This window comes from Jatropha curcas, chromosome 4, assembly GCF_041381405.1.
Source record: "Jatropha curcas cultivar XTBG-Jc1 chromosome 4, XTBG_Jcur_1.0, whole genome shotgun sequence".
Lineage (NCBI taxonomy): Eukaryota > Viridiplantae > Streptophyta > Magnoliopsida > Malpighiales > Euphorbiaceae > Jatropha > Jatropha curcas.
Window position 1 is genome coordinate 1,052,176 of NC_143154.1, and position 27,481 is coordinate 1,079,656.

Below are 27,481 nucleotides of genomic sequence, written 5' to 3' on the forward strand. Positions count from 1 at the left end.
CTGTTCAATTTTTTGTTGCGTCAACATTACTAGTGATGTTTCCAATGGAGTCTCTGATAAGAACATTGCACTGTGGACTTGCGATGATGAAGATGTTATGATAATGCATGGTTCTGCAGATGAGGAACTCCAAATGCCGACACTGATGATAAATCTCAATCATGCACTGGCATAGAGCAAATTTTCAAAGCAGAGGAAAAGGCTGGATAAGGTAATGGATGATATGTAATTGTCAATTGCCTTAATTAGTGGGTGTGCACAATTCAGTTAACTGAACCATGCACCAATTTCTCAAATCGAACCAATTGGACGAGTTCATTGATTTTTCAAACTAAACTCAAACGTACATTATACGTACATACCGTCGACTGCAGTTTATACCATTCTTAAAATACCAAAACCGAATATCATGGTTCAGTTTCATAGAGTTTTATGGTTCCACCTTCCTTGCACATCCATAGCAGGGATGTCAGGTTGTCATTTGATGTTCAAATGTGATGGAAGAAATAATAAAGGAAAAGTAAATAGTCCTGAGAAAAAACATCCTTGTAACACTTTACAGTTTGCACAACTACAATAGACCAATTTTTACGTCATCCTTCTTGCACTTTGTACAATAAAAAGACATCACAAAGTTACAAGCACATATTACTCTTGGAAATTGAACAAACAAAAACATCAAACTATTACATACAGTTCTTCGTATCTGCCAGAACAAAATCCAGCAATATACTGTACTCCTCCATATATATATATATATATATATATATATATTTATACAGACACACACACACAAACACACACACATGAATGCAAGGGGAGAGGAAATCATGTCGTTAAAATATCAGGAACTTTCAGGGAATGAGCTCCAATTACCTTACCCCCAACATCTGGGAAGTTCTCGAATCCAGGTAAAGCACCTACTTTCCCACGAGCATCGACTTCCAGAGGATACCTGAGAAGATGGCCCTGCAATACTTTGAAATCGGGATCTGTGAATTTCTTCCAGTTGTCTTCAGCAATTTTATTTACTGTCCTCACACATTCCAAACTCTCAGGTTCCATGAACAATTCCTGGACCCCGCCAAGATGCTCAGCCCACAGTGACATTCTATGTCCATATACCTGCAAGATGCGCAATCATTATACTGACAACCTCATCGATTATAACTGCGAAAGAGACTCAAAAAACAAAAGTTTGCTATAGCACAGGAAAATGAAAAACCAACCTGCCCATGTGGATGCTTTTTCTTCGCAGCCCATGTGTAATGGGGTTGATATGCACCCATAGCTATCTCCGTGTCTTTTGAACCAGCCATGGATCTCTGGTTAATATTGGCAGATCCGATAATGGCATACTCGTCATCCACAATCATTCCCTTTGCATGGACATAAATCATGAACCGCTGAAATTTTTGGGAATCGGATACCTGAAAAGGAAAATTGTGACCATGAAAAAATTTTACAGAGTTTCTTGCAAATAGCAAATCAAAGCAAAGCTTTAAAGAAAAGAGCACTCTGCTGCTACTCGGAGAATATCTTTCAAAGTCTCCATACAAGTCAAAAAAGAAAGACAAAATATCTAGAATAAAGCATTTGGTAAAACAAGTTCAAACTTGAAAATCCTTGAGGTCATTTAAGCTACAAACCAAGTGAAAATCACAGTTCATAAGAGATGAACCTTTACAACTCAGAGAATCAGGAATTAGAAAAGATAGAATGTCTGCATATCCATTTTTAGAAAATTGAATAACTGGGCCTTGGCCATTCAAACAATATCCAGAAAAATGAGGAAGACCCATCAGAATACAAAGAAACATGAAAGTGACAATTTCCTGGTAAAACCTACATTAAAAAATAGAAAGTCCTATTAACAGCCCTTTGGCCTAATGGGACTAGCTGTGGTTCTAACGACCTGGTGTTATAAACATCCAGGGTTTGAATCCTCATTCTTCGCTGTTCAGAGAATTATTCCTGCCAATTGTAAGTTGCATGTAGCAAGCTAATTACTACTTGGAGCTTAACCATGAGCACTATCAGACCATGGGATAGGTTATAAGCTAAAAGACAATTATTCATTAAAATTTCATAACAAAGATAATCATCAAGTGGAAGACTGAAATTGGGACCTTGAACATGCCTTCATTAAATATACAGTTGAAGCTCCAGATATAACAATTCTGTATGTTAAAAGCAATTATTACATTATGAACTACAAAAGAAACCACCGTAATGGTACATAGAACTCTAGTCATAACCGAAGTCAAGAACCATGAAATTATTAATTCTTGCAATGGACAGTTAACTATTTTATCTATCCTCAGAGACAAAAACAGGTGATACTATTAAAGTATTAATGACAAACTTCAGAAAGCACAAAAAAGAGACTACGTAAAACAATTACCACTTCACCATTGGTGCTCCCTGTCTGCTGGGCATTTTCTTCCCGTTTACCAAGGCAATAGAAATTAAGGTAATCTCTAGGATGTGAATCTACAAGTTGCATTGATTCAATTTCATTTGCTACTATACTGTACATCATTTGCATTGTCTGGCTCTGCAAAATTTGACCTTGCAAAAGTGAGAAACATAAATTTGCTATATTATTCCACTTTGTCAAAAGAAATTTCATGACACCTTATGACACTATGCTGATGACACACATAAAACTTTTCCCTAGAAATGAGGCACAATAAACATTATGGCGAATGAAAAATGAGGACGTAATTCTTTCTGTTTCTTAAAATGTATAGATGTTTCACAAAGATCATTACAGTTTGGGAAGAACATTACCTGCCAATAGAGAATTTCTTGCATTGTCTCAGACTTTGGATCACCCTCAGGCCACATTGGCAGCACAATATACACTGCAAATCTTTCATTAGCTCTAATTTTACTGGCAACCTTTAATGCCAACTCCATTGGGATCAGATTATCAACTCCTGCACATTATATGAGCTCAAATAGTTGCAGTCCACAATTTTTGTCCTTACCCAGAGGCCAGAGATATAATAACAAAATAGTCATAAACCAGACTACATAATAATGTTATACAAAAGTGAAGAGCACAAATTATGCCAAAAGGCAATAGTAGCCAATTTAGCAGTAATAAATAAACTAACAACAGTAGATAGAACTTGTTTGTTAGAATCTTAACCTGCATTTTTATATGATGGCCATGCATATGATGATCCAAGAAAATACTGATTTTCAATGTATATGTAATGCTGAGCAGATCTGATTGCCTGGATGTATGCAGTTTGAATGCTCCTTTCTATTACCTGATCTTTAGCTGTGATGAGGTTCTGCAATAGAAAAGCTTCATTGAGAAATAAGATACCCTAGGATTTAAATGTTAATTAACATTACACAAGCTGGAGATGTCATCAACTTTAGCTTATATCAGAAGCAGAAGGAGAAAAAAATCACAAACTCATTGTACAAACCTGAGCCTGACATTGATGAACACTTTTAGGAAATCCTTTTAATGACCCGCTATCAATAGAGCGAAAAATCTGCAAAGGGAAAAGAAATAGCAAATAAAGTAAGCATTTCCGCTTACTGTTTTCCCAAAAAAAAAATATATATATATTAGTAACAATATTAAAAAGAAGCCAGACCTGGACATGCCAGTTTTCAGGATCTTCTTCATTGGAAACATGTACTATAGGGTCATCTGGTGGAACTACAGTCATACCGTCCTTTACAGTAAAGGGAGGACTTAATATCCATGAAATCCTTTCTATCTTTAACAGTGCATCATCATGCCAATGGGATACCCTTTTGAAACGCAGTCCAAACTCGGTCCACTTTGTTGCTTTTCTCCATCGCTGTTCAAAGTTTATAAGAACATCGTACACCGCCGGCCCATCAATTCTGCAGTGCAAGTCATGCCATGGTTGTCTTGGTGCTTTGGTCCCAGCCTTATAATACAACAATTAAAAAAGTTAGATAGTGAAAAAAATTATCAAAACAAAAAATTAGTAAAAAAGAATTAAGTGTTACAGCAATAAAACTACTTGGACGTGACAAATATCAATATTACTCATTAAAGATTAGCACATGAGATTAATAATTGTAAAGAAAAACTTGTTCTTGCACCTGGTTGAGAAAAGGACATTTGCGAACAACAAAACCCTAATCACAACTAAACATCAAGATACAACTAAGGTACAGTTCTACATTCCATACTAGAAGAAGAGAGCATGTTGCCATGAATGGATTGATGCAATGGGATCAAAAGCACTTCAAATATAGATGAAAACATATTCCAAAAGCCTGCAGAAACTAAAACGAATCATTTGCTGATCAATCACTTACAGGAAATGTTGGATTATGGAAATCCTCTTTGAATACAGTGTCAAGGTCACGAAACAGTCGATGCTCAGGAGTATCATATCGTCCATCGCAAAGATCAATACCGCCTAAAAATGCAGTTATCTTCCTATTATTACCAAAAGCCTGTGTGTCCACAAGAACACATTTTTGGTGATGTGTAAAGGCAGTCCCAACAATCTGTATAAAACCACCACAATATTACGAATTGTTGGCAAAAGCAATTGACTTTTGAAATGAAAAGAAATGTGAAAGCAAGTCAAAGTGCATGGCCATTGATATGTTAATCCCAACAATATTGTTTGGACGATTTAGAAATAAAACCAAAATCCATTCTAGAAATCAACCATGTACATTGATCACATAATCACCACTGCAAACATCTTAATCTTAAATAAATAACTGCAGCAATAACAATGAAACAATGCATTGAGCAATGAAATAAATCTTGCCTGTTGTTTCAAAAAACCAAGTTTACTGCTGCCATAGCGAGGCGCCAACACACAAATGACAGATGAATGTTTGAAAAACTTCCGGGTTTCTTCGTCATGCGTCTGCATCAATCCTGCCTGCACCCAATGACATTCCGCATAATAATATTATAGATACAAAACTATTTTAGTAGCTATCACCACTTCTGCCCCCAATAATATAAGATCAGAATTATTGCAAACACAATTAAAACTTAACAGGGATATCTGTGGCTATCATTATCACACTTTAACTGACATCCAATTTGATTCAAAAAACCTTATCTTAGTCTTCAACTTAAAGAAAACGCTCTCGATAAAGACAGCTCCAGCTATAATCACACTAGTCTTTTTTTTTTTTTCCACAGTGCGGGTACACAACAAGCAAGAGCAACCAAAATCATAGAGATACAGAACAGCAATATAATGATCAGAATTCTCACCGTACTAATACCAAACTTATCATGTGAGGTCTTATCATCCCAAATCAGCAACAAAACCCTAACTCCTTCCTCGGACTTATATTTAAGCAATTCACCAAGTGTTAGATCCCCACCTCGAGGCAATGGCCTAGTGGGTTCTCTAACCAACTTAATCTTATAAAAAACAGACCAACCCACAATGTAAATCAAATGGTGAGCTTCTGAAATAGCATAACAAATATCTTCCCAACATTTCTGTTGCTTGAAAACCTTCCCATCATCAATTCTAATCTCAGGTAACTCATTATCAAGCACATGGGCATCTTGATACATCGTCACTTTACTTCCTTTCCTCAAAGGAAAGTAAGTATTCGTCACTCCCCGGTGTTCAGGGTCGCCGGCAATGCCATGCCAGTACAACGGATTCTTCTCACACGGCGTAAATTTCATTTCTAGATGAAGTGCAGTGTCTGGCTTCGGCGGCTTACCGGAAGAACTAATTATAGGAAACCACTCGTCAATGAACTCCCCGGTGACGATTCTTCTCGCCGGGATCTTCACAATTCCTATAAGCTCTGCTCCAAAAAGATCATTATCTTTAACATGAAATTCAAGGTCAATTAGAGGATGAGCTAGAGGAATATAAAACCGCTGTTTCCACTTAGGGTTTTTTGCGTTCTTAATTACACGACTTCGCGCAACAGTAGCTTGAGGAACAACGACAGTGACATAAGGGTCACTAGTGACTATATTACGGTGATGATGAATTTTATCGTCTTCATTGCCAGTCTCTTCGTCGTCGGTAGTGGTGGTAGCAGCGGCGGAGGTGTTTGACTGGGGAGTACAAGCAGTAAAACAACTACGAATCCGTGTAGAGACTATATCCATGTTAGGCAAACTTCGAGCTTGAATAATGTACAAGTCCAAGTCGCCATGGAGATAAATGGGTTGCTGTCCATTAGTAGAGATCTCAGCCGCCATTGAAGCAACTTTGAAGCTAAAGAAAGAAATAGAAACTGTAGAAAAAGAAAATGAAATTGACGAAATTGATCGAAAACAAGAAGAGGGTCAAGAGGGTGATGTAGAGAAGAGGGGAGATAAGGACGAAGAAAGGAATTTCACGTGAGATTTGTTGTAAATAGGGACAAAGAATGGTTTCTTCGTGTACACAGCGCAAAAGAGAGAGAAAGAGTAAGAGATTGCTTGTAACAGAGAATTTAGACCTCGTGAGGTGGTGGCGGGCCGGAAGATTTGAAGGGATTAATTAAGTGATTAATTTATTAAATATTTTAAACAAAATAAGCATAAATCAATATAGTTTTGAAAACGGGATTTTTAGATGTTTCAGTTCTCTTTGTAGAGGAAGAGAAATTGAAGAGAGAGATTAGACCATAATGAAATGGATTTCATGTCCAGGAAGTGGTTGGCGGATAGAGACAAGCGGTGGGGTGGCAGAGAGAGGAGATTTAGGTGTAATGGTTTGACATTGGAGAAGGGTTGAGGCAGAGTTTTGGTTTAACCGATCAAATTGAACCTATTCGTTATCATTTGGTTTGAATTTTGATTTTTTTTTTAATTCTATTTGGTTCAATTTTTATTAACACAAGAAAGAAATCTAAAACCGAATAAAATCAAATCAATTCAATAAAAAAATAAAATTTAATTTGATTTTTATTGAAAAGAATTCAAATTACTCTCCCCTAATTCGGTTTGGTTTAAACCAAAACCACCTAATGCTCTGCCCTATCATAGATTGACTGTGTGCTGAAAAACTCAGTTGGAGTGGATAAGGGAGGTTTCATGTCACCAGTTGACAGTTGAAATATATCAATCGTCAAGGCGGCTCCACACAATTAGGCTATATTTAGTAGTAGTTCTAAAATATAGAATAGAAATTTTGATTTCATATTAATTCACGTAAACTCCGATCAGTGTTAATAAATTTAAAATATGAAATTATTTATATATGAATTCAGTAAAATTTATTTGTAAATGATTTTTTATATTCGATATGATTAATTTAAAATATATAATTTAATTGAATTTCATGATTATATGTAAAATAAATTGATAATTAAAAAATTCATGTGCTTTTGTTTTCTAAAATATCTTTAAAATAATAATTTCACAAAAATAAATAATAGAAAACTAATTGTATTTATATTATGCTATATAATTTTTTATGTTTTTATTAAAATAAATATATAAAATAAAAACAATATTAATAAAATTATTGCATTTTAATTTAGTGATAAATATATATTTAACTTAAATTTCTTTATTGAATAGTAAAAAAAATGCTAAAAAATATTAAAATGAAACAAATATAAATAAATATAAGAAAATATTTTTCTACAAAAATAAAATTTTTAGATAGTTTTAGTCTAATTTGATAAAATAAATAAGTTAAATAAAAAAATTTTGAAAAATTGACTCTATAGTAATAAGAGATCAGTAATTTTGTCATAAAAAATTGAAATATTTAATTTTATGAAATTCATTTGGAATGTTTTTTTTTTTTTTTTGGCTATTTTCATTTCATTTTGCTATTGCTACTAAAAGAGGATTATAGAGAGGAAAGTGTCGAAAGAAGAAAGAAATCCAAAGCAAAATTTAGCTAAATTTCAAATACCAAAGAAAGGCTCATCAATGTTCTTCATTTTTGGTATCTTATTTTTCAATCTTGTTTCTAAAAAGATAACGTACGCCAGATAGACTAATTTAACACATCGCCATCTCCATGATGAGAAATTGTTAGTGGGGATAGACTACGTCACATCACCCATAGATCAATCAATAATGCATGTATTTTACATTTTTGCCATTAAAGTTGTTGGATTATTTCAAAACACCAAAATATATAAAGATTTACAATGGACATTGCCGCAAAGAATATTTACGAGGTTAAACTCAATAGTTTAGGTCATGAATTCAATCATCTGTAACATAAATTCTATCACGTCAGCCTGCGTTATTCATTGTGTGCTCAATCCAACCAATTTGGAACTGAGTCGAGTAAGAATGAGTCAGGAGTAAAGTTAAATGTATTAGTGTGCAATTGTTATTTTGCTTGAGTTGGTCAGGATCACGATGAAAAATAAAAAAAAAAAAAAATCTATGACATGTATAAATCGTAGCTTTGCCATTTTTATTTTTTTTGTTGGTTGGAATCCTGATTTCACAATGGATGGGGATATGTGCCATAAATCAGTCTAGACAAATTAATGTCGACACATTTTAAAATTATTCATTAACAATGAGGCAATGTGCACATTCCATCCTTTTGACACCTTACACAACAATACAAAACTAATTTTCACATTTAATACCTATTGCACTTTCTACAATAACTGTACATCACAAAGTTACGAGCACACCCTAGGGTTGAATATATAAATTCATCCTTAAATTTTATAATTTTAATTTTTTGATACTTTTAATTTTGCGGATAACTTATTGTGTATTTTTTAAATTTATAAATTTTGATAATATTACACACCTTTTGATACTAATATCAATTTTTTTACTTTTAACTATAAAATATCGATTTGATATATAGTTAGCATGACTTTTGGAACAATAATTTTTCTAAATTTTAAATTTTTAATAAATGCTTAATTGATCTAATTTTGTAAATTGAAGTGGTCAATAAGATAATTTTGGACATTAAAATGTTTAATAAATGTAGTTTTATAAATTGAAATATTTAATGGATCAAAGTAAAAATTGAAGGTGACATAAAATTAAAATAAGAAAGTTCGGAGATGGGTTTATGAATTCTACCCACACACTAGACTTGGAAACTTAATAGGCATACAAAACGAAATACTACGTGCAGCTCTTTACATCTGTCACACCATAAAATCCAACAATACATGTGCATCTCTCCTTCTCATTTTTTTTTTAGAAAATTACTATTATATCCTTATATTCTGCGAAAATTAATCACTCCGCCTTTGCTTTTGCTAGAAATATACTACTTCAATCTCAATGTTTTATTCCGTGAGCCAAACAGTCATTCCATTCATTTTTTTAAAATTTTTCTATCATATGTCTTAAAAAGATGAAAATATCTTCTTTTGCCTTGTGAAAAGATAATAATATTTTCCTCTTTTGCAAAGACATTTAACGGCAAAAACTTCAAAAGTAGATGGAAAGACTAAATAGTCGATGAAATTAAATATTAGGGATGAAATAATATATTTTAAAAAAGGCGAAGCGATTGCTTTTGACATAATATAGAAAGGTAATAATAATTTTCTTTTATGTTTTATGAAGACAATGAGAAAGGAAATCATGTTGTTAAAATATCAGGAACTTTTATGGTATGAGTTCCAAGTACCTTACCACCAACATCTGGGAAATTCTCAAATCCAGATAAAGCGCCTACCTTCCCATCAGCATCTACCTGCACTGGGTAATTGAGAAGTTGGCCTTGCAATACTTTGAAATCAGGGTCAGTGTATCTCTTCCAGTTTTCTTCAGCAATTTTATTTACTGTCTTCACACAGTCCAAACTCTGAGGCTCCATGAACAATCCTTGAACCTCGCCAAAATGCTCAGCCCACAGTGACATTCTAAATCCATATATCTGCAAAATTCATTCATGTTGACAACCTCGCCATCAACAGCCGTAATATAATAAAACCGCAATTCCATGTAGGATGTTACATGGAATGAGAAGCCAATAATAGATATGTAACTGTAGAACCCATTTTAAAAAATAACCACAAGATAAATGTATAAATATAGTTTTTCATGGGCTCAATTTCACTCGGTGTCTCTCACTTTATGATGTAATCCCTTATTAGTTCCGGCATGCCATGTCATATGTCATACACAGAATATAAACAAGTCTTATTCAAACCAACCTGCCCACGTGGATGTTTCTTCTTTGCAGCCCAAGTTTGATGGGGTTGATATGCACCCATTGCTATCTCAGTGTCTTTTGTACCAGCCATGGATCTCTGGTTGATATTGGCAGATCCAATAATGGCATACTCATCATCCACAATTATTCCCTTTGCATGGACATAAATCGTGAACCGCTGAAATTTTTGAGAATCGGATACCTGAAAAGGAAAATAGTAAATGTTACAAATTTTATGAGATTCTTGCAAAGAATAAATCAAAGCAAAACTTTGAAGAAAAAAGCACTCTGCTGCTACAAATGGAACTAGAGTATTACCTGACAAAACAGGGTAATAAGAGACTATGTTAAACAATTACCATTTCATCATCAGTTATCACAGTCTGCTGGGTATTTTCTTCTCGTTTTCCAAGGCAATAGAAATTGAGGTAATCTTTGGGATGTGAATCAACAAGTTGCATTGATTTAATTTCCTGTGCTACGATATTGTACATCATTTGCATTGTCTGGCTCTGCAAAATTTGACCTTGTGAGAGTAAGAAATGTACAGATGTTTCACACAAATTATTACAGTTTAGGTAGAAGATTACCTGCCAATATAGAATTTCTTGCATGGGGCCAGATGTTGGGACACCCTCAGGCCACATTGGGACCACAATATACACTGCAAATCTCTCATTGGCTCTAATTTTACTGGCAACCTTTAGTGCCAACTCCATTGGGATCAGATTATCAACTCCTGCACATAACATAGTTTTCAGTCCACAATTTTTGTCCTTGCCCAGAAGCCAGGGATATAAAGAATACCACTATAGCAGAAGGAACCTGCTTGTTAGAATCTTAACCTGCATTTTCATATGATGGCCATCCATAGGATGATCCAAGAAAATACTGATTTTCAATGTATATGAAATGCTGAGCAGATCTTATTGCCTGGATGTAAGCAGCTTGAATGCTCCTTTCTATTACCTGATTTTTCGCTGTCATGAGGTTCTGCAATAGAAAACTTTCTTTCAGAAATGATAATCTAAATGTTGGATACGCCATAGCTTATATTAAAAGCACAAATGGCATAAACCTGAGCCCGACATTGATGAACAGTTTTGGGAAACCCTTTTACCGATCCGTTATCAATAGAGCGAAAAACCTACAAAAGGAAAAGAAATAATGTGAACGAGCGTTAATTCCAACTTGATTTTGAAAAAAAAAATAAAGAAAATTATAAAGAAACCAGACCTGTACATGCCAGTTTTCAGGATCTTCTTCACTGGAAACATGTACTGTGGGATCATCAGGTGGAACTACTGTCATATCATCCTTTATAGTGAAGGGAGGACTTAATATCCATGACATACGTTCTATCTTTAACAGGGAATCATCATCCCAAAAAACCTTTCTGAATAAAAGTCCAAACTTTGTCCACTTTGTTTCTTTCTTCCATCGCTGCTCAAAGTTTATAAGAACATCATATGCTGCAGGACCATCAATTCTGCAATGCAAGTCGTGCCATGGTTGTCTCGGTGTTTTGATCAGAGGCTTGTAAACACAAAAACACAAAAAATTATTGAGATAAAACAATCAAAACAGAAGAAAAACTTGTTCTTGAACTTCGGTTGAAAAAAAAAAGATCATTAGCAAGAAACAGATAAATTCTAATTACAACTAAAAATCAAGATACAGTAAAGTTGCAGTTCTACATATTCCATACTAGAAGAAGAGAGCTAGAAGGAAGCCATGAATGGATCAAATGTACTTGCTGATCAATCACTTACATCAGTAAATGTTATATTATGGAAATCCCCATGGAATACAGTGTCAAGGTCACGAAACAGTCGATGCTCAGGAGTATCATACCGTCCATCACAGAGATCAAGACCGCCTAAAAATGCAGTTATCTTCCTATTATTACCAGCAGCCTGTGTGTCCACAAGAACACATTTTTGATGGTGTGTGAAGACAGTCCCAACAATCTGTATAAGTTTACTTCACAGTCACATTTTTGATGTTGTATGAAGACAGTCCCAAAGCTAAGTAAAGATGCATGGCCATGAAAATTATTTATATTTTTCCTAAGTTTTTTAGAAAAGAAACAAAATTATTTTATTATTCTAATAATTTTTTTTATTAAGGAACTGAAACCAGACCTAACAGTTTCGAATTCAGTCAATTCAATTGATTTTCCAACTAGTGTAACATCAATGACTTTTACGTGTAATTTAATTATTGGACTATAAAATAAATAAATATCTAGTAGGCTACTGTTAGGACCCAATTTTAAATTCAAATAGTTTAATCGTACGTAATTGAAATTTCATTGATTGGGTGTGCTTATTATGATGTGGCAATTGATAAGTAGCTGATGTAATTTTGTACTGAATAGTAATATCCGCTCCGCTTCTCTGTCATTTTCTTCCAAAATTCCAGGAAACAGACAAATAAGTAACAGTAGGAGTAATAATAAAACTTGCCTTTTGTTTCAAAAAGCTAATATTACTGCTGGGATAGCGAGGCGCCAACACACAAATCACCGATGAATGTTTGAAAAACTTCCTGGTATCTTCATCATGCGTCTTCATCAATCCTGGCTGTATTACACATACAAAACTATATTACTAGCTATCACCACTGCAACAAGCTCGGAATTTGCCTTAGATCCACCTATAAATCAAATTAATTATAAAGTGACTTTTTAAAAATTATTTTCATTGAAAGACACTTTGTTTTGAAAAAGAATATATATATATATATATATATATATATATATATATATACTTTTATCATTTGGTTCATATACAGAAGTCATTTTCTAAATTTAAAACACCAAGGTAATCTTCAATAAATGTTCGAAAAATGTTTACTTATGATTTCACTTGTAGATCAAACCAATAAAAATAAAAAATTTTAAAAAATTGTTTCTACTTCATAATCTTTTTCTTCGTATATTGACAAAAATAGAATCATTTTAAAAAAATTATATTTTTATTAGTTTGATCAACGGATGAAATCATAGACATGATCTAAGCAAATTAATCTCATTATTTTTATACAGGAGCAAAACCTGGCTCTAAATTTGTAAAGGAAAAATTTATTTACATCCGCTTTATAGGTGAGCAAAAATACAAATAATTTTCATTGAAACAATGATATTTTCCAAAAAAATGACAAAACATTAATAATTTTTTTTTATTGACTTGGTATATGAGACGATCCAAACACGGCAAGTAATTTAAGGTTAGGTATATGAAAAAAAGCACTTCAAAATCACAACAATATTATAGATTTCAAAGTGAAATTAGTCCCGTATCCAAGAGTAAAAAAACTATCAGGATCGGGTCCATGGCTCTATCTATGGATCGGTTTAAGTAAATATTACGTATCCAAAAGAGCATCCAATACCGTTGGAAAATGAAGAAAAAGAAAAGGAAAAGAATAGAGATTCAGAACATCATGAGCTAGAATTCTCACCGTAGTAATACCAAATATAGAACGTGAGGTTACATCATCCCAGACAAGCAACAACACCCTAACTCCTTCTGCAGATTTATATTTAAGCAATTCACCAAGTGTTAAATCCCCACCTCGAGGCAATGGCCTAGTGGGTTCTCTAACCAACTTGATCTTATAAAACACAGACCAACCCACAACGTAAATCAAATGGTGAGCTTCTGAAATAGCATAACAAATATCTTCCCAACATTTCTGTTGCTTAAAAACCTTCCCATCATCAATTTTAATCTCAGGTAACTCATCATCAAGCACATGGGCATCTTGATACATAGTCAATTTACTTCCTTTTCTCAAAGGAAAGTAAGTATTCCTCACTCCCCGTTGTTCAGGATCGCCGGCGATGCCATGCTTGTACAATGGATTCTTCTCACAAGGCGTAAATTTCATTTCTAGATGGAGTGCAGTGTCTGGCTTTGGTGGCTTACCGGAATAACCAATTATAGGAAACCAATCACTGATGACTTCCCCAGTGGCTATTCTTCTTGCCGGAATTTTAACAACTCCCACATTCTCCGATCTAAGAAGAGCATTATCCTTAACGTGAAATTCAAGGTCAATTACGGGATGTGCTAGAGCAATATAAAACCGCTCTTTCCACTTGGGGTTTCTTGCGTTCTTAACGACACGAGTTCGTGCAACAGTAGCTTGAGGAACAACGACAGTGACATAAGGGTCACTATTGACTATCCTCCGGCGGTGATGAATTTTCTCGTCCTGATCATTGCCGGTCGTTTTGTCAGTAGTGGCTGTAGCAGCCGCGGAGGTGGTGGACTCGGGTGTACAAGCAGCATAGCAACTACGAAATATGTCCATGTTAGGCAAGGTTCGAGCTTGAATGATATACAAATCTAAGTCACCATGAAGATAAATGGGTTGCTGATTACTTCCAGAGATCTCAGAAGCCATGAAAGCAACTTTGAAGCCAAAGAAATAAACAGAAACTGTGAAAAAAAAAGCAATTAACAAAATTGATCGAAGACAAGAAGATGGGTCAAGTGGGTGATGTAGAGAAGAGGAGAGAAAGGGATGAAGAAAGATGACGGGATTGGCTTAGTGATTCTGGATATTGTTAGCTTAGTTTAGAAGAAGAGAGATGAAGATTTGAGACCATATGGAACGTGTGAAATGAGATGACATGAATTTCATGTCTTGAGTAGAAAAAAAGTTGCAGGACAGGGACGAGACAAGAGGTGGGGGGAGAGAGAGAGGGAGTGGAGGTTTAAGTGGAAGGAATATTGTCTCTAATCTCAATTCTTGGCATTGTCAAACCCACTCGAGATGTGTTTGCACATCTTACACTGACACTAACTTGTAGTTAATTGCGATTTGAAAACATTATAACCAGAGCCAGGGGTGGGTAAAACCACCTACCAAAAACAGAATCAACCCATTTCGGTGCGGTTGGATAAGTTATTCAAGGAGGGACAAAGTTAAGATTTACAAAAGAGGGGTAAACTATTATAAAAATTTATTAAAAGAATATTATAAAAAATGGAGGGAAGAAAAATGGCTAGAGTGTCTTAAAAATTCTCTTACACCAAGATTCAAAACTCAGTGTCGTTAAGGGAAAATTTTTTTTTTTCAAAATAGGAAATTAAGAGGGGAGCAATTGCCCCTCTCCTCTAATCGGTATTCAACAGAGGTTCAGTTTGTTGATTATTCGGTTTGAATCGAATTTATTATTTAGTTCGAGTCAATTTCATAGATATCCATCTGATGCAATATGGTAAAAATCGATCAAAATTGGCCAAATCAACAGATAATTTCAAATGTATTCAATTAATGTGCAATATTAATTCAATTTTCTCTGTCGTTCAAAAATTTCGATTTGGCTCAGTTTGAATCAAATCTACCATTTGCTCACCCTAATTATTACTTCTTCTGTTACATAATAATTATACTTATTTAACTTGCATACACATTAAGAAAATTTATTTAATATAATTAAAATTTTCTTCGTTTTCTCTTGATATACCTTTTATGTTTAAATTATTCTTGAAAATTCATTAAATTATAGTCAAATATTTGATTAAATAGAATTTTCTTAAATGATTAAAATGTTAATATTTTAATGTAGTAGTTTGATTATTAATTTGTTGACTGAGAATCATATCGAACGGTTTAAAATAATAAACTTTCAATATTATTCATTTTTCAAAAAATAAATTGGACAACAATTAAAAAAAAAAAAGCAAAACAATAATTATGGGATGAAAGAATATAATTTATTATTAATTTGCTTATCTTTTTTTCCGCCAATAACAAGACGCTAATATTTGGAGTGGAACTCAATTTCCGTAAGAATAAGAATAAAGTGCACTGACTGAAAGAGCTAAAAACTTTTATATTTCACTGTACGAAGGAAAATTACATTCCTTATTATATCTATAATAAAAAAAAAAAAACTGATATCTTCTTCATTGCACAAAATATATCAATATTAAATTAGATTGACGTATGGACAAGTTTATCTACCAAGTATAAATAATTCTAATTCACCAATAAGTACCCATATTGCATATAAAATCATTTTTAAACGACATCGTACAATTATGTTAGCTTTCAAATTGGGAATTCAATTTCAGATATTTTATTATTTTTAATGAAGTAAAAAGTCAAAACCCAGGCAAACAAAAATCTATAAAAGAATTGCTTTTTTATATATGAAAAATCCAAGAAAACAAGCTCATAAAGGAATCCCAATGATGTTTGAATTACTGTTGCTACAGTTTACAAGCACAAATGATATTTTTATGGGGAAAAAAAAAATCAAAGGCATGAGTGCAATTAGATTTTAAATTATGGGAATTTAAATATTGGATATATTTTTGAAAATAAAAATAAAAATAAATTAAATTTTAAAAAAATTTGGATCCATGGCTCTAAATTTGTGTGTATAGCTCCACGGTCACCCTTCTTGACAAATTAATTAAATTCTTGGTCTCCCCTTCATCTACTTATAAAAATAAATCCTTTTTTCAGTATTAATGAAAGTGAATGAAAAATTCTGTTGTTAATTTTATTTTATAATAAGTTAAACTTATATTAAGAAAATAATTAAGTAAAATTTACTTAATTTTTTCCCATTAAAATTTGACACAATTCCAAATTTCACAAATTCAAAAAATCATTAAACAATTTTTGATGCTATTAGAAAAATATTACTAACTATAAGTACTATTTTATTGCCAACAAGGTGTGAGCTAATGAAGCGTGGAGATTATACTCAAATAAATAAAATTTTGAGGGTTTAAATTCGATTTTTTAGTTTTCTATTGACATTTATCTTGTAGAGATACTTAAATTGGATCAGTGATCGATTTCTAGATTTCATCGTAAATTAAATTAGTTACTTCCAATTACGTAGATCAATAGCTTAAACTACACTACAGGGTAAGATTACTTATCTAATCTAATGTCTATAGGTGAGACTCATGCTTTTTCCTTTATAAATTTATTATTTTGCATCTAGCCGATAATAATTTTTTATGTAGCTTTTAATTTTTTTAACATATGATAAAATGCTACGTAAACATTAACTCATTAAGGATTCAATTGATCAAAATAGGAGTAAAGAGGGGCCAAAAATTCCCAATTGAGTGGGCAGCCACTCTCAAACTTCTAATCATTAATTCCAACAAGTCACACAAATGTTTACAATTAATGGCATATTACAAAAAACAAAAATAAAAATAAAAGCAATAAATATCTTAGCCTTTCTCACCTTTCTTATCCTGTGTCTGTGAAAGTCTCAAACTTATCCAAAATGATAATATCTTGTCCACCTTTCTTATGGGGCCTTGCTCTCATCAATTCCATTTGGGATAGTCTTGCACTTTGGAGAATTAATTTTATTTTTCTAAGATTTTTTTTTCCCATTTGTAGATGAGATTTAATGATTTCTTTTATAATAATATTATGCATCCTTAAAGTTTATATTTTTAACTGTAAATTCACCAAATTTCAACTGGCAAGAAACAGAGAGCAGCAAAATTATTTATGAACAATTGTATTGCAACAGAAATTCTTTAGTTCCAAGGAAAAAAAGAAAGGATAGTTCTCTTAATGCTCCCAATTTTTAACAATATTACAAATAGGTACTCAACCGTTGAACCAGTATACAAATAACTACCATTCTTGAAACAAATACTTCAGTTATTCTGATTTTCATATTTCAAAGGCAAAAGATATACAAGTAATAGAAAATATGTTTAAACCAAATTCTTTCTGAGTTATTGTTTTTTGTTTACACTCGAAGAGGTCTAGGAGGAGACAAGGCACGTTTCCTCCACAAATTAACTTGTTTTCTTGGTTCTACAGAAACCTCTCCATCCCTTTCTTCATCCCCACTCTTCTCATCCTTTAAACAGTTACTTCCCACCGTACTTGCACCCTCATGAGCCTTCATCTCAAAAGTGTCCAACACAGGAGGTCCCTTATCAAATACATTATTAGATTCCTCATTTTGTTGCTTTCCCTTGAAAATCTTAACTATTGCTCCACGACAAGAACATAGAAACAACATATTTTCTGGTATTTTTGCAGAATCCTTTGTTTTCTTCTTGTTCTTGTTCTTGACTTGGCCCATGCATGAAACTTTAGGAGAGGTAGGCTCTCTTGCGTCAAAGCTTAAACTTCTTGCTCTTCTACGAATCTCTTTAGGAATAAGTGATATTCTTGGACTTGGAGAAGACAATCTTTTTGGAGTATTGGGTCGAACTGGACTAGGAGGTGGACTAAGAAAGTTTGATGTTTTTGGAAGAAAATTTGAAACATTACTCTTTCTTTTCTGTTGTTTCCCCATTAAGACAGAACACCTAAATTTCAGGTTTGAGAAAGAAGTATTTGAAGAGAAGGGTGTTAGTTGACTTTCATTGCCGGCCTCCTTAATGTAGTAGAATAGTTAAATAATTTCTGCAGTCAAATATAGTTAAATAGTTTATCCAGTCAGACACACATGCTCTGCGTGGCAATTCTTTACTTTTTGACTTTGTAGGAGGAAGGAAGAAGGCATTTTTGACACTTATGCACGTTTCCTTTTCTTTTCTACTAATAGCTTCTTTGCATAACCATAACTAATCACTGGCATAAAGTATTTAAAATCGGTTTGATTCCAACTTCTCCGAAACCGTATTATATTAAAACTATGTTCGGCAACAAATTTTCATGTATCGATCAATGTTTTGACTTCAACAAAACATTGTTCCTATTATTTATAATATTCAAGTTAAAACATTATCTCCTATTATTTATAATATTCCTCGATGTAGCTTCTATGTTGATGTCTAAAGTTTCAAAGAGTTGATCGATGTTTGATGAAACACCAGTAAAACACAAGGTAATGACTCTGAATCAACAATTGGGCCCCAGAATTACTGCAAATATCACAAAAATGAGTTAAATATTGTACTCTATTTCCTTTCACGGTTACAATATATACTGATGAACTGAATACTGTTACAACCACTATTTAAGGTTAAGGGTGACCATACAAACTGTAAGTCTAAAATACAAGTATACAGATGCCAACAAACAAGTGAAAAGTTTAGTTCCACTTGTTTATACAACAACATCATCAAATAAACTTATGTCACAGTAAAAACAACCTGAACCTTTTTTTTAAAAAAAAAAAAAAAAAAAAAAAAAAAAAAGCCAGTTGTAACTACGCTATACCTCCCTACAAAGATAGGTCTTACAAGAAGTTTTGTCAACATACAACAATTTTTATCCAAAGATCATGAACACAATAGAAGTACAAAAGAACAACTTGACCTTTTCTTCCTAACAAGCTTTTCATGTGATCAATTTTGCCTCATCGACTGCTCCTGTCATCGTTATCCCTTGCATTCCTGTCCCCTTTGTTATTCCTGTCATCCTCAGTACTCGTTTGAGGAGTGTATTGGCTGGTTGATGATGGTGAGTACCCAGGTGCACTTGGCGAGTACCCAGCACTAGGACTGCACAGAATAAAACAGAATGCGAAACAACTGTAATCATTTTGATCCATTTAGATCAATGTATTGTTTAGGGAATTTAGAATTGATTTTGGGCTTACCTATATTGTGGAGAACTTGGGCTATAATCTGGTGCTCCAGAATTATATGGGCTGAGGAAAAACAAGATAAAGCATGATAAGAATGCACAATGCCAAAAGCTTAAAAATTTTAGATGTAGCAGCAGCCGAGCAGCACAATAAGACTCACCTGCTAGGACTATATGTTGGACTTGAAGGGGAATATGATGGGGAGGTTGGGGAATACGATGGTGATGTCGGGCTGCAGGACAACATTTAAAAATACATAATAAATAAGCAGTAAGAGAACAGAGCAAGAGTTCATCATCATAACTATTGAAGGGGAGCTCATGGAGTCCAAAACTAGAATAAAATAACAAGCAAAGAACCAACTATCCGTTGAAGTGTTAGCTTACCTATAATTTGGAGATGTAGGACTGTAAGGACTGGATGGTGATAATCTAGGACTGCTTGGTGAGTATGCCATTGAAAGACTGTATTTAGCTGACTGAGGATTATAGCTTGGTGAAGTAGGGCTATAGCTCGGAGAGGTGGGGCTGTACCCAGGGGATGTGGGGCTATATGCAGGTGAAGTTGGGCTATATGATGGAGATGTAGGACTATAAGATGGAGAAGTCGGACTATAAGAAGGTGATGTGCGGCTATAGGAAGGAGAAGTCAGGCTGTATGACGGTGAGGTGGGACTGTATGCAGGAGAAGAGGGACTATATGCTGGTGAGGTAGGACTATAAACTGGAGAAGTAGGGCTGTAGCTTGGAGATGTAGGACTGTAACTGGGAGATGTGGGACTGTAACTGGGAGATGTGGGGCTGTAGCTGGGAGATGTGGGGCTATAACTTGGGGAAGTTGGGGAATATGATGGACTTGTAGGAGAATAGGCAGGACTGGTTGGACTATAGCCAGGAGAACTGGGGCTGTAGGTCGGTGAAGTTGGGCTATATCCAGGAGAGGTAGGGCTGTAACCAGGTGAGGTAGGACTGTATCCAGGAGATGTAGGACTATATCCAGGGGAAGATGGACTGTAGCCCGGAGATGATGGGCTGTAGCCAGGAGATGACGCAGGAGAGAAAGCGATTCCACCAACATATGGTGAGAACTGAGCATCAGTAATGGGTGAGAGGCGGAGATTTGGGCTCAGCAAGTAACTCAGAGACATCATTCCCTCATGGTAAGGAGTTCCTGATACTGGAGAACGAGCTGGAGTCATGCCAAAGTCCAGGCCATCCATATAACTAGGAAGCTGAAGTTCTATAGCATTCTTCAACATTTCATCATTGAGATATAAGGAACAGCTTCCTGTTCCAATTGGTGCAAGCTGACCGAGCATTATTTTTTCAGTGACACCCCTCAAGTAATCTGATTCAGCATACACAGCAGCATCAAGAAGAATGTCCACAGTCTCTTCAAACGAGCACCTCATCAATGGCCCGGTGTCATTCCGATTGATACCATGGCGGGTGATGGCCATCAAATGGCCACGATATGTCATGGTATCACACAGTATAGCCAGATGTCGGTAATTCACATAAGATCCATCGAAAGATATAACGACCCTCAACTCATCTAGCAAGGAGCGTCGAACAGCCTCAATACCAAGAACTTCAATAACTTCAATCAAGTGATTGCTTGTTGTCCTCCTTGCATCAACATTTTCATTACACATAACAGCCAGGAGATTGACACCCTCTGTATCAAGCATCCATTCCTCTACTGTCTTAAATCCATCATTCTCATCAAATTTGCTAACTTTACCATGTTTAATAAAGACCTTGTTTATATCTGGGATACCACGGAGAGCCATTTCTGTCAGCATGTTACTCTCAATCTTTTTCAGGAAAACATCATCCTCAGCAGACTCATCATTCAATTCGCCCTTCGGAGCCTCATCATTCATGATACGTATCCGGAGGATCAGTTTTTCAGCATTGTCATCATTAAATATACATGTCAAATCATCATCAAATTCAAGATTGATTTTCTCAGCAATGTCAGCCATGTTAAGCTTCTTATCAACCATCATTTCACGGTTCAACTCTATACGTAGCAACCAAGGAGAGATTTTTTCCGGTGCAACCTCTTCATCCGGCATTTCATAATATGACTTCACAAATTCAGCATCCTCTTCAATTATGGTACTCATAGGATCTGGATCATACCATACTTCTGTAGCTTGAGTAACACTCCTGAGAGTAGTGTATTCCAGAGCACATTGAACAGTCTTAGCCTTCTCCTTTGTGCCATTACATTCTGGTGTCAGGTAGACAGAAAGAGAAGGTGTTTTGATCTTTTTAGCTACATTAATAATTTCCCTTAGCCTGGGAACACCAAGAGTGACATTCTTTGCACTAACACCAGCATAGTGGAAAGTATTGAGAGTCATTTGTGTAGCAGGCTCTCCAATGGACTGTGCAGCAACACAACCTATCATTTCCCCAGGCGCTACCAATGACTGCAAGAACCGGGATTCTATCTCACCAATAACCCAATCAAATGCTTCTCGAGTAAGCCTGTATTCCTCCAACACCCTTTTACTGGCAAGAGTGCTACGAAGCAAAATTCCAAAGAAAAGAGTGGCATTCTTTTGGGCTTCGATACTCAGTGGATCATCCCCAGGAACAACTTTTAATCTCTCCTGTAGCTTATCAACAGCTTCTACAGCTTCCATTGGATGAATGTCTGAGGGCCTTCTCGTATCAACCTTGAAAGTCTTCTGTGCATTCCAAATAAGCCTCATGAGGTTAACAGGCAATGGCCAAGAATTATCACCTGTAGTTGCAATCTCTGTTCCTAGTTGGCATCTATCCGCTTCAAGTTTTTGAAATTCAGCATCAAATACATCGCGCAATTCTCGGATATTTTTCAAATCCTCAATGTGATCCGGCATCATGTAAGAAGGGTTCCAATTTTCATCATCGAGTTCATATCTGAAGACCCTGTCAAATTCTGATTTCTTCATTTTTAATGAATCCAGCTTCTGAGATTCTATCCAGACAGCATCCATACCATCTTCCCCATAGAGAAACTGAATAACATCTCCCAGTGAATTCCTAACAGTGCCATCATATTTAACCATAATATCCTCCATGGCCTTCACCAGCCGCCTCTGAATATACCCAGTCTCAGAAGTCTTCACTGCAGTATCGATAAGACCTTCCCTACCACCCATAGCATGAAAAAAGAACTCCTGGGGGGTCAACCCACGCAAATATGAATTCTCCACAAACCCACGACTTTCCGGCCCATAGTCATCCTTGGTAAAGTGAGGCAACGTCCGATCTATAAAACCATACGGTATACGCTTACCTTCAACATTTTGCTGCCCCACACAAGCAGTCATCTGAGATATATTAATGAAACTCCCTTTAGATCCTGCAGTAACCATGGCCTTGAGGTTGTTACTCTCAGACAAACTCTTTTGGGCACTGCTTCCAGCATCATCACGAGCTGTATTCAAAGTCTAAAAGATGGCAAATGCGTTAGGAAGCAATAAAAAATAGCCAGACAAAGGAGAATGAGTAGGAACCATTTCCTAAGCACCTGATTCACTTTGTTTTCAAATGATTCCATCATAGTCCGTCCAGGTTCAGGTTCTAGTTCCTTGTTTTGAGCCTTCCTAATAAGTTCCTTCACATCATTTTTTGCTTTTGAAATAGTTTCATTGATTTTCTCCATCGTAGCTGCATCAGCAATTGTATCTCCAATGCCAATGGTAAAACCATTTTGCAAAAGCCAATAGTTCACAAGCCATTGAGTATGGCCCAAAAATTTGCGAGCTGCATCTGGACCAACCTCTTCCCTGCATGCAAAAAACACATTCAATTAAACACCATAGCAGGCTAAGTTCCATTTAAAGCAGATGCTCAAAATCCATCCAGTAATGAAACATGACTTGAAGGCAGAAAACTAAGAGTTCTTAAGACTACAATTAGCAGATTTCTGCAACTATCTGCCTATAAACTTAAGAAGTATCTGCAGAAGACGTATGTTTGCCACTGTCCAAAAATACAGATTAGAAAATGCATACCAAATGACATGAATAAGACTTCCAGTAGAGGTCCCAAGAGTTTTCTTGCAAAGAGTTCCAGATAGTAGCTCTCCTTTTTCTATTCGAACTAGAGTATCTCCTGGAGTAATGATACCTCTATCTGTATCCGTGTGCCATGCAGCAGTTCTAATAAGATTTATCTGCTTTGGAATGATAAGATTAAAAACTTGTTTTCCTGTCCAAAGAGGTCGTGGCTTCAGGATTGCAGGAGCAGGAACTTTCCCATCAAAATCCTCCCACCACATCAGTATATTCATGAAGACATCCTGCCAAATGAGGCACAAAAATCACCTTTATGCCATCAAGACAGTAGAATACAGCTAAATAGCCAATAAAACCAAATGATGCTCTCCAACTATCACCTTCTCTATGAAAGTGTCCCTCTTAGTGATCTTCCGGCATCCTAAAAGTGTATCCTGAACAATTCCCATCACTGGCCGGTTTGATTGAGGCGACACAATGCACTTAGGCACCATCATCAGCTCCAATACCTCTGCTCTAGCCTCAAATGATTGAGGAACATGCATGTTCATTTCATCACCATCAAAATCAGCATTATATGGTGAAGTAACAGACAGGTTTAAACGGAAAGTAGAGTATGGCATAATCTTGATTCTATGTCCCATAATTGACATTTTATGGAGACTGGGTTGTCGATTGAAGAGCACAAAGTCACCATCATTCAAATGCCTCTCCACCTGAAACCGCATTTCAAGAATTCAGGAAAAGCAATACGCAAAAGTAACTGAGGTGAAAAAAAAAAGGTTAAAATATGTCAACAATGCCTTGTAACCAAGCTCCAAATGATGATCACTGCTTTTCTTCAAATAACGAAGATCAAGTCTTTGACCATCATCTCTTATGATATATTTTGCACCAGTTTTACCAGGTGGAGGATGCGGCCCATACTCAACAAGCTCCTTCAACCTGATTTAAGGTAATCCATGCTTAAGAAAGATAAAAAGAATTAGAAGAACAAAAAAAAGTAAATGCTTTGAGCAGATATTGACCTTTCAATGTTATATGGAGTCACAGTTTCCGGATAGGTAAGATTCAAGGCAATACTCCAAGGCACACCTAGTTGATCAATATTGATATTGGGATCTGGTGTTATGACTGTACGGGCAGAAAAATCTACACGTTTCCCCATCAGGTTACCCCTAATTCGGCCTTCCTTGGCCTTAAGCCTACTACAAATTGATTTAATAGGTCTCCCAGATCTTTGTGTAGCCTGCATAGTAAGGCAGATCATCTAGTATAAGCTTCTTACAGCCAGATACATACATTATATTAAGTTTATACAGTTTAAACTCCAGATAAATGATTGTCCAAGAACCCATACTCTTGGCTGTCCGGGCAATTCATTGTCAAAATATGTGGCTATGTGAAACTGCAACAACTGTGCAAACTCTGATATGATGTGTGCAGGTGCCCCACCCCTCTCTTGTTTCTTCAGATTTTCATTGTGCCTAATAATCATTGCCAACTGATGTGTCAAATCATCCTGGATTCAGCAAAGACAAGAAACTATGATGATTTTAGACAAGTTAAAATTTGCTTAATCGTGATGAAAGCTCAAATGCAAAACAGCATATATCCGAATACAGAAAAATAAGTATTTAGAAATAAGGGTTCCTTGTAATAAACCAAAAAAAAAAAAAGAAGCTTGCCTCGCTCCTAGAGGATGTATCCATCATCACAGAGGGCCTCACTGGAGGTGGTGGAATTGGAAGAACTTGTAGAATCATCCAATCTGGACGTGCATACTTTGGGTTAAATCCCAGCAATTGGCAGTCCTCATCACTTATCCTTTTCAAAACACTAAGAACCTGCAGTACCAATAGAGAAATTAGCATCCTGTATGATTTGGACATAAGACTAAAGATTTCTAAGTTTGGGTAAGATTACCCTTTCGGCTGTAAGTGTCTGCTTTCTTTCCACTGGTTCAGGAAGGTGTTCCTGGTCATCATTTTTCTTCCTTTGAGACTTGTACTCTGCAATCATCTCCATACCTTCAATAGAAAGTTTTGGCTGCTGAGCACCACATCCACCTCGACTCTTTTTCACTGGCTCTTCAGTATCTTGACCTTGAACATCAATATCATCACCACCTTCACATTTAGTCTTATTTTTGCAAGCATCAAGAATCTTTTTCAGCCTGTTTTTGGGATTCCTTATTTTCAAAGCTTGCTTAAACTTGTGATCTTCCTGTATGAAGGAAATAAATAAATAAATAAATAAATAAATAAATAAATATATAGAAAAGCTCCCGATATCATGATAATCAAGAATGCAAAACTAGTAGATTGTCCTATTAACTGGTGATAAACGTAACAATTTACATAATGATGTAAGCTCCTACAGGCCAATTTGTTCATGGCATTTCATTTATTACAGCAAGAATAAGTTCTAAACATAACTTAGTACCAGATTGGCTCCTCATATTATGTAAGGAACCGAAACTTTCTTCATGACATGCTTACACAACTAAACTACAAGCAATAAAGCTAATAGTAATTCTATTCAAAAGAAGTACCTCATCAGCCAAAATCTTGGAACAGTTGAAACATACGCATCGCATGATGCTCAATACAGTTTTCATGAAACCAATATGAAACATTGGCTTCGCCAACTCCAGGTGACCAAAATGACCTGGGCATTCAGCCATATTCGCATTACAAGTCTCACATTTCATCTTCCTGTCAATCGTACCCAGTCTCGGATCACTCAAGCCACCTGGCTTAGGCTTGCCCCTCTCTGTAGTTTCACTGTACTCAACTTGTACCACAGACATTTGCCTCTGCCACCAAAGAACAACATAAATCAAAAATCAAGAACACTAACTCCATAGCAATTCCCAACTCCAACGCATACACACCACCAAAAGAACAAGGATAGAACAGTAACAGTAGCAAAGGAACTAGAAGTCTCATTCTATAATCTTTAAGCAGCTGAAAGAGCAAGAAACTAAAAGAAACGGTGGAAATATGAGAATTTACAATCTCATCGGGGCTAAGTATCCCGAACTGGACCATACGGACATTGGCAACTTCCGCCGGCGAATAAGGGAACCTTGTATCCATTGCGAGCTTACTATACACCACACTAACCCTAGATTCTTCGAAGAAAATGAGAACTGAAATTGAAAGTTGATTCAAACTGATTCTGTAAAAATAGTTACGTTTAAAATTTTGAACTTTTTTGCTATTATTTTGAATTTTGTTCGTTTAAGCAAGTATGGAGGTAGATTGGCTGTGAAGGAGCCAAAAACCTCTCCGAGAAATTCTCTCAATCGAGAACTCTCTAAACAAAGGAAACATTGACCCAAAAAGGGTATTTATAGACAAATTACCCCTAGGTAGTGACGGTCAAAGTCGGTCTCTTTCGGGTTTGATGGGGGTCAAGAAACGGATCCGACCCGAATATATATTAATCTGACTAGAGTCGGTCGGTTTTACAACTTGAACCCAATTTCCTCTTTACAGGCGAATAAACATTCTAACGGCGATTCGCGCCTTTTCTAGATGTTTTGAGGCTGTTAAAAATGAAATGATTGCTTTGTCAACTGAAATCGAGCGCCAAAAACAGGTTGTGACTGCTTATCTGTTAGTTCACTTTCTTCATTGTATAGATTTCTTTTATTGCTATAGTTTCTATCTTTTGCTTTTATTTCACTGTTTTTTTTTTTTTTTTTCTAAAAATTATGTTATCATTTTATTTTCAATTTTTAAATTTAAATTTAAATTTAAAAAGAAAATAAAATGGTTTTTAGACAAAACTGTTTTTGACAATTGTTGT

At 35.2% G+C, this 27,481-nt stretch overlaps 4 protein-coding genes across 4 annotated transcripts; all 4 read right to left on the reverse strand.

Annotated features, from left to right (window-relative positions):
- Positions 1 to 531: 531 nt before the first annotated feature.
- On the reverse strand, positions 532 to 6,640 carry LOC105628512 (phospholipase D delta). The gene is made up of 10 exons (XM_012209931.4): positions 5,249 to 6,640; positions 4,788 to 4,904; positions 4,321 to 4,515; positions 3,621 to 3,923; positions 3,447 to 3,515; positions 3,158 to 3,305; positions 2,794 to 2,942; positions 2,405 to 2,557; positions 1,230 to 1,430; positions 532 to 1,125 (listed from the first exon to the last, which is right to left on the reverse strand). Exons 1-10 carry the CDS (start codon positions 6,206 to 6,208, stop codon positions 829 to 831), a joined length of 2,592 nt encoding a protein of 863 aa, XP_012065321.1. The 5' UTR covers positions 6,209 to 6,640; the 3' UTR covers positions 532 to 828.
- Positions 6,641 to 9,453: 2,813 nt separating this feature from the next.
- Positions 9,454 to 14,908, reverse strand: LOC105628511 (phospholipase D delta). Its single transcript, XM_012209930.4, has 10 exons — positions 13,563 to 14,908; positions 12,566 to 12,682; positions 11,870 to 12,067; positions 11,334 to 11,633; positions 11,176 to 11,244; positions 10,943 to 11,090; positions 10,688 to 10,836; positions 10,457 to 10,609; positions 10,099 to 10,299; positions 9,454 to 9,818 (listed from the first exon to the last, which is right to left on the reverse strand). Exons 1-10 carry the CDS (start codon positions 14,508 to 14,510, stop codon positions 9,522 to 9,524), a joined length of 2,580 nt encoding a protein of 859 aa, XP_012065320.2. The 5' UTR covers positions 14,511 to 14,908; the 3' UTR covers positions 9,454 to 9,521.
- A 2,703-nt stretch (positions 14,909 to 17,611) lies between these two features.
- Positions 17,612 to 18,870, reverse strand: LOC105628596 (uncharacterized). The gene has a single exon (XM_012210045.4). The coding sequence runs from the start codon at positions 18,406 to 18,408 to the stop codon at positions 17,851 to 17,853; it is 558 nt and encodes a 185-aa protein (XP_012065435.1). The 5' UTR covers positions 18,409 to 18,870; the 3' UTR covers positions 17,612 to 17,850.
- Positions 18,871 to 19,260: 390 nt separating this feature from the next.
- On the reverse strand, positions 19,261 to 26,982 carry LOC105647129 (DNA-directed RNA polymerase II subunit RPB1). Its single transcript, XM_089720335.1, has 14 exons — positions 26,683 to 26,982; positions 26,220 to 26,483; positions 25,592 to 25,891; positions 25,354 to 25,512; positions 25,026 to 25,187; positions 24,694 to 24,914; positions 24,469 to 24,610; positions 24,046 to 24,381; positions 23,663 to 23,949; positions 23,176 to 23,434; positions 20,034 to 23,095; positions 19,808 to 19,879; positions 19,660 to 19,710; positions 19,261 to 19,561 (listed from the first exon to the last, which is right to left on the reverse strand). The coding sequence occupies exons 1-14, from the start codon at positions 26,764 to 26,766 to the stop codon at positions 19,417 to 19,419; spliced, it is 5,544 nt and encodes a 1,847-aa protein (XP_089576461.1). The 5' UTR covers positions 26,767 to 26,982; the 3' UTR covers positions 19,261 to 19,416.
- Positions 26,983 to 27,481: the final 499 nt, after the last annotated feature.